General features: G+C 34.9%; 2 protein-coding genes across 3 annotated transcripts in view; one reads left to right on the top strand and one right to left on the bottom strand.

Moving 5' to 3' along the window:
- Positions 1 to 5,312, top strand: part of rpn2 (ribophorin II) — a 28,395-nt gene extending 23,083 nt beyond the window's left edge. The window contains exons 17-18 of one of the 2 annotated variants that reach the window (XM_016447284.1): positions 2,505 to 2,601; positions 4,805 to 5,312. In XM_016447284.1, the coding sequence (XP_016302770.1) occupies positions 2,505 to 2,556 (52 nt within the window). In that variant the 3' untranslated portion in view covers positions 2,557 to 2,601; positions 4,805 to 5,312. The remainder of the gene's footprint in view (positions 1 to 2,504; positions 2,602 to 4,804) is intronic. The other variant, XM_016447292.1, reaches the window with a different exon arrangement.
- Positions 5,313 to 7,310: 1,998 nt separating this feature from the next.
- Positions 7,311 to 7,535, bottom strand: part of ghrh (growth hormone releasing hormone) — a 3,365-nt gene continuing 3,140 nt past the window's right edge. Inside the window, exon 5 of the mRNA XM_016447352.1 lies at positions 7,311 to 7,437. Within this exon, the coding sequence (XP_016302838.1) occupies positions 7,311 to 7,437 (127 nt within the window). The remainder of the gene's footprint in view (positions 7,438 to 7,535) is intronic.

A 7,535-nucleotide genomic window follows, 5' to 3' on the forward strand; every position in this document is an offset into this window, starting at 1 on the left:
TAATCTGAATAAAAAGCAGAATGAACTGGTGAAATGTAGACAATAAACACAATAAATAAATAAAATTTATGAATGATGCAGTGCTAACTGACATCATTTATTACAGTACAGAAACTATAAAGTATATGTTCTACCTTATTCTGTACAGAAAATTGATTGTTTGTAGTATATAAAACAATCATAAAATTTCCATTAGGAAAAAATTAATAGATTACAAATGATTGATTGTTGTCCAGCAGTATATTTGATTTCTTACAGCTAATTCAAAGTAAGAGATAAGAAAATAATTCCTTGTAAAAATATAATAATAATACATACATACATAAAATTATTGTATTTGACATTTCTGTCACTTCTGAAATGATGGCTACGTCCCTGGTGTGATAAAATGTTAGCCTATTCATAATACTTTTAAAGCTCTATTTTTTTTAAATCTTGGCTTACATGAATTTTTACATATGCCTTGTCATGCCATAGCATCATTAAACCAGCATCTAACAATGGACAAAAGTGTTTTTTTTTTCTCTAACCTATGGGTCTGTAACCATAAAGGCTGCTGTGTAATTTGCCCCCTGACTAAGTTTTTAAATCTTGGCTTACATGAATTTTTACATATGCCTTGTCATGCCATAGCATCATTAAACCAGCATCTAACAATGGACAAAAGTGTTTTTTTTTTCTCTAACCTATGGTTCTGTAACCATAAAGGCTTCTGTGTGATTTTCCCCCTGACTAAGCATTTAAAGAATTTAGGGGAAGCATTTAAATAATCCTGTGAATGCACATAAAGAATGCAGAATCGAATTGAATCGTTCTAAATTTGCTAAAATCGTTCTTGAATCGAATCGAAAACCTATGAATCGTGAATCGAATCGCTGTTTATCCAAAGATTCACAGCCCTAATAATTAGCCTATATAACCATTGGTATTTCATTAATATGAAGACCATGTTCTTCTTTGTGAGAAGTGGTTTTATTTCATTTTAACAAAGGCATGTTGTGTGTCACTGCAGTTAAATCGGTGTCTATCATGATAAAACCTTAATATCAAACCTATATAATGAGTTCGGATATTTTAGAGAAATGCTTAATAAATGCATTACACTGTAACTAAACCCATTAGATTTTAGCCGACTAAATTTACTGTAGATTTAGTCGACTAAAACTAAATACAATTCAGATGACTAAAATATGACTAAAACTAAATGGCATTTTAGTCAAAAGACTGACTAAAACTAAATCAGAATTTGCTGTCAAAATTAACACTGCATTCAAGTCACTGTGATATGTTGCTTAATTTTAGGTTGCCGTCAAAATTATGTATATGTAGCGAATATTTGATATATCATTCAGTCCTTTTTCTGACGTGGTAAAAAGGCAGCTTTTAATTGCACTATTTGACAAAATAGAGGCTTGGATTTTATCTCTGTCCCCTTTGTGTCTTCACTCTGAACCTTCTGCTGAACTTGTGGGTGTGTTGCTGTCTCTGAGCTCTGTAGTGTGTGCTTGGGTTACTCAGAAGTGGTTTCCTCTCTTCATTTTCTGCCTTTTGGGACTAGATTAATTTCACAGATTTACATGTACCTCCCTGAGTATGCCCTGCTTTCAGGGATGATTACTCACCTAATTAAACTGTAGTGCATTCAGAAAGACCTTAGAGAGAACATAAGTGTTCATTCAGTGTTTAGTTTTAACCTGAAATGTTTTTTTTTTTCCTTGGGCCCAATTCTGTACAGATACATTCCTCTAATGCATTCTTAGAAGGTTTTGACTTCTGCTTGTCTAGAGTTTCATCTCTTTTCCATTTGTACATACAGCAATCAACAGCAAAGCGACCTAAAATCGTTATCAGTGAGAGTTAGTGATTTCCGCTGGCATGATTGACAGTTGGTGATGTGACTGATGAGAAAAGTGTAACTTTATACAAATGGCAACAACTACTAATGTCAGTGAATTGGAGCTTGTCCATCCACCATGAGATCTTATTTTTACTGCCATGTCATTATTTGGCAGATTTTCAAAAGGTATAGCCAGTTACACAGCCCACCAATAATATTGGGGCGTCTAGTAGTGAAAAACCCCTACTAGCAACGACCTTTTGACTGCCAGACCAAGTTGAATGGAGCATAAAGGGACGTTCACACCAAGCATGAATGATAACTATAATAACTATAACGTTTTAATAATCGTTCTTATTCTATAAGAATAGGGAAGTCCACACCATAGCTATAACAATAAAGAAGAACAATATCATTGGAATCTCATTAAGAACAGTTTTTTTCCCAACTGATGAACAATAAAAACAATTCGATCAGAATTCAACTGACTTTAAAGGGGCAGATGGCATTAATAAAGTTGTTGTCCATTGGTGTGAATCTATTATTGTTAGTGTTGTAGTTATCTTTATAGTTATCGTTCTTGGTGTGAACATACTTTGTCTCAGTGTTTGTTTCTTTTACCCTTCTGCACTTTTCCATTCCTTCTCTTTCTTTACCCTTCCTTTAGGATTGCTGCAGAACAAAGTAGTAGGTTGGCAAAATATAGGAGTCTGCGATAAATGCCTGAATGTTTTGCAAAAAGAAAGGCCAGTCTTCAGGCTGAAGTAAGGCTTGCTGTTGCCACCTGTGCATCCCATAATATGGCATCAACATTTCCATGACAACACCTACTGCATGGCTATGTTGGTGTGTTTGTTGAGTGAAGCTCACAACTTCCTTTGAAACATAATGCCATTTGTGACTGTCAAGCCATATTTTTCATGTCTTGCTTTTTATTGATCAGAGTGTTGTGATCACTTGTTTTTGTTGGCTTGTGTTTCACTTCATTAGTGTGTGCAGTGACAGACTGCTGAACTACAGTTTAGGCCCTATGTGATAAATTGCTTGATCTGAGATTTTATATTTATTTTGCCCCAAAGTCTTTTTGTCGCTGTGATAGTTTCTCAGTTGTGGAGTTGCCTGATTAAAGTTCTGCTTGAACAACTACTCTATAAATTCCAAGCAGCAAGTTCACTAAAATATTACTTTCAGTTAGGGCTGCACGATTAATCGCATGCGATATTTAACGCGCATCTTATCAGTAAAGCCGGTTCTGTAATCAGCGGTAAATCTCCATCACCTGCGTGCTTTCACATTGGGCAGCATTAACTACACAGAGCCGTTGTTCACTGACGAGCTGCGCTAAACCACGTTCATATTCGCGCGATTTTTTGCGCAACTCATCAGTGAACAACGGCTCTGTGTGGTTAATGCTGCTCAATGTGAAAGCACGCAGGTGATGGAGATTTACCGCTGATTACAGAACCGGCTTTCTGACAAGATGCGCGTTAAATATCGCATGCGATTAATCGTGCAGCCCTACTTTCAGTGCAAACGTGTTTCTGTAAAAATAAGGGGCATCATAGGGGTTCACAAATGGCAGTGCTATTTGCCTAGCACAAGTAACATTTGCAGCATTGCCTGTGTTTTTTTTTTTTTTTTTGCACATGTTCTTATCTGGTTTTATGTTACGTACAAACATTTCTTTATCATGCAAAAGTAACAATCCTTAATTAAATTTATAATAATTAATTTGCACTAACATATCACAGTTTGATTGGCTGTGCAGCCTTTAACATCAACAACCAAAATACAGGTACAAATTTCCTGTTGTTTTTTACAAACAAACAAAAAACTCGGTGACCCTTCAGAATAGGAAACACATATTCACTAACTATTAAGAGTTTTCCCTGAACAAACTCCTAAATTGCTGCTTATTAATAGTTAGTATGGTAGTTGTTGAGTTTAGGTATTGGGTGGATTAAGGGATCTAAATATGGTCATGCAGAATAAGGCATTAATGTGCTTTATAAGTACTAATAAACAGCCAATATGCTAGTAATAAGCAACTAGTTAATAGTGAGAACTGGTGCTTAAAATAGTGTTGCCAAAAATTCTTACCAGAATAACAACCTGTAAATTAAAAAAAAAACGACAGCCCTTTTTGGTGAATTAGCAAGGCTATAAATCAGTTTTGTAACACAGGTAGTAAAGAAAAAGCCACATAAAGAATAAAAGTTCATCACAAGTAGCCTTTCCCCAAGGTGAGGTAAATTCTAATGTATAGTAGGTGCACGGTGTCATACAGACAAAATATAAACATCTGATAGCAAAAACTACCAATAAACAATTATTTAAATGAAATCCAATCAAATGTGAAGTGCCACAGGGAATGTCAGTTTATGGTTTGTCAGTTCTTTTCTACTTCCAAAAATGGCACATTTAACAGTGTCTTGCTATAAAATGACATGAAATGTAAGTTAAGATCTATGACTTTTTTTTTCCTGTATAACAATTAATAGATGTTTACTGTAGCATTTTAACAGTCTTTTACAGTTAAAATTACGATAATTTCTTGGAGTGGAGATCGTAGTAATCTGCTGCATCCTTCTTAACCTTTAGTACTCATAACTGGCCTGCTAAAGAGGAATTGCTCTGTGCAAGCCGTGCCTGGTGTTTGCAATACTTGATTTGCATGTGTTTTCAAATCTCGCCGAAGCACTGCAGACATGATGCATGCTAATAAACAATGCTCAATGCATGCGATTTATTCTTGGTGAATTCCCCCTCCTAAAGTTGTTTTGAATACTGAGTGGTATTATTCTAACTAACTGCAGTGTGATTGATGACAAAAAGGTTTAATGTGGCATTGCAGAATATGAAGAACCAAAGTTTAAAACCTACGCTTTTGCTACCTTGCAAGCACTGCTATTTACTACAGGAAGTACAAATCTGGTTTTAACCAGTACTTGATGTTCTCTCTTTCAGACTTGAAGGAAAATGATGCTGGTAAAATCGTGAAGACCATGGATGTTTCATATTCATGTTTTTTCTTTATTTAAGAAATTTGGGAACAGAAGTATTGGTGGTGGTTTAAAAGAGAAACAAAGATGCAGATTCTGAATTTTTCTAAATTGACAATTAAGAAACATGCAGTTTTTTTCTGACAACAAATCACTGTCAGATGAATACGTTGAGGATATATGATGATTGTTGCTTGTACATTGTTGAATTGTTTGGTGGTGATGCAAATGAAAGTTGGTGATATTCTACTGCTGTTTTCTGTTTTTGTAAGGATGTTCATTTGATTGTTTTTGAATACAAATTCCTGTCCTCAGATTTTTGTAACGAGTAGTGAAGCATGTTCCTGTTTTATTTTTTTTTTTTCATTTTTATCATACATCAGAGCAAGAGGTTTTATTTGTCATCAAATGAACAGAAATGTGGAATCATTCTTCCAGTCATCACCACACAGATGGCTAACACAGTGTTTTTTTTTTTTTAATAAATAAAACAATAAAAACACATTTGCTCACTTTGTGTTGTTTAGTGGCCGATACTGGTTTTTAGAGAGCAGGGTGGCTGTAAGGGGATTATGTAGGAACCAGAACATGTTAAAGAAATGAAAGCTTTATGCTTTTTAAGCCATTTTGAAGGGCTTAACATGTATGTTGGACATTTGCTGGCTGCTCTGAACTTTTTTGGTGCAGATCATCCATTAAAATATTATTATAATTTTACTTTGTTCCATGACAGAATTCATTTCAATTTCGTATATTTTGTCACATTACTAGACTAGCACTGGACAAGTATAAGATTGTATTAGCTAGATAACAAACTGTGAGCAAACATAGAAGAAATTATACAGAGTAAAGTTTTAAAAGCCAACCTAAATGAACATTAAAACAATAAAATCGCCCCCTTTTCTCACCTGCTTAAAAACACATAAAATACTTAATGAGAGTAGAAATGCTGAAATTGTCCCATACAAAGAGTTCTGTCAACAGCAAAAGAGTACTTGATTGGTTCGCATTCGCTCTACATAATTTAATGTAGTAGATTTCACATTTAAGGGAATTACATTAATTGAAACTAAAGAAATCAAGATAAAAGAGAAACAATTTTGTGTAGATGGCAAATAATAGGCTATTAATTGGGTACATCGGATAATTCATGTTTTTCCTGTTTTTTTCAGTGTTTTTTATTTGTCATTAATCTTCATGTATCTTTTTCCGTCTTTGTAAAGTCTCACAATCAACTTATTCAGTTCTTCTGGTAATTATTTTCTATTTGGATCCATGATGCAGACATGCAGAAAAACACAGGCTGCGTCCAAAAGCTTAGGCTGCTGACTCGTTGCCTCGCTGCCTTATCAAACAATGACTTTAAAGGCAGCATTTGCGCAAGAAGGCACCTCATGAAACTGGTTTCGGACATGCTTCTGAGGCAGCGGTTTAATGATCTGCAACAAAATAGAGTGAGATTTGGTGATAAATAAGCTTATATTTAATTACTATAATTCTGATTTCTCACTAGAAGTAACATGGAAAAAGTTGGTCAGAAACAAACTGTCCACCAAACGCAACTTCAGATGTGATTTTTTTTTTATTTTTTAGCTGAACTGTCATGGAATGGAACACACAGGATTGTGGGATGTCAAAGGAATCGAAGGATACAACTATGCTGCCTTCAAAAATCGATCAGACGAAGACATCTTAGGAGACTTAGGAGAGCTGATGTTGGATTCGGACTTGCCTTGATGCCTTCCTACATTGGAATGCATCCTCCGAAGGCAGCATTTGTCAGTTTTCGGGCTCAGCCACAGTCTATAGATCCAAAATTTAGAAAGTTGTGGTGTTCAATCAAAGTTCATTTTTTTGGTTGGTTGCTTGCTATTTTAACACTATTTTCATGGTGTTCATGCATTGGAAATCACAGGTGTGCTCAATTTTGTCAGGCTTTCAAACTCGTGTGTCAGTGATAACAGGTGTTTACTTCACGCATTATTTCATCTTGTTTCTTTGAGGTTCTACTTTGGAGCTTGTATTTTCTATAGTCTTTCTAAAATGTTTGAAATTGTTCATGAGAGTAATACTCTACTTGTCAACTTAGAAATAATACAATTAGTGAGAGGTGACAGTTTTATTATTATTTTTTTTTTCAATATATTTTGGCAAGAGTTCTGATATCAGGTAGGATTTGTCATCAGTGTTTTTAAGGAGTGGCTTAGGGAATGATCAATTGTACCGCTATACAACCATATGTACTTGCTGAGGTGTGGATGTCAAATACATTTAAACAATTGTGTATTTTTAGGTAGGGACTCCTGATTTCTGTGGCAGACCTTCTGAACACTGGCTGTAAAAATACACAGTGCACAGAAAACTGTATGAAGGGTGAACTGAGATTTAATAATCCAGTGTGAAATGTGGCAAATGCAAGTATAAAGACTGTTCACAGTTTTTGTATTAAGTTCTCAGTAGTTACACAATGATTAAAAATTAAGTCTTTGTGGTTCTCTGTAACTTTGTTCCCTCTCAATGACATTCATATCCACATCTTGCTTGAAGGTGTCTCCATATATGCCAGACTGGCGTTTCACATAGTTTTGAGTTTCTGGTCTGTTGACAGAGAGAGAGAGAACACAAAGTGATTGAAATATCATGGGACACAGCATTATTACATTGTGTAGTTAAATCATAAGATTAATCAGCAGAAT

Source organism: Sinocyclocheilus anshuiensis, unplaced genomic scaffold, assembly GCF_001515605.1.
Source record: "Sinocyclocheilus anshuiensis isolate Anshui unplaced genomic scaffold, SAMN03320099.WGS_v1.1 scaffold1957, whole genome shotgun sequence".
Lineage (NCBI taxonomy): Eukaryota > Metazoa > Chordata > Actinopteri > Cypriniformes > Cyprinidae > Sinocyclocheilus > Sinocyclocheilus anshuiensis.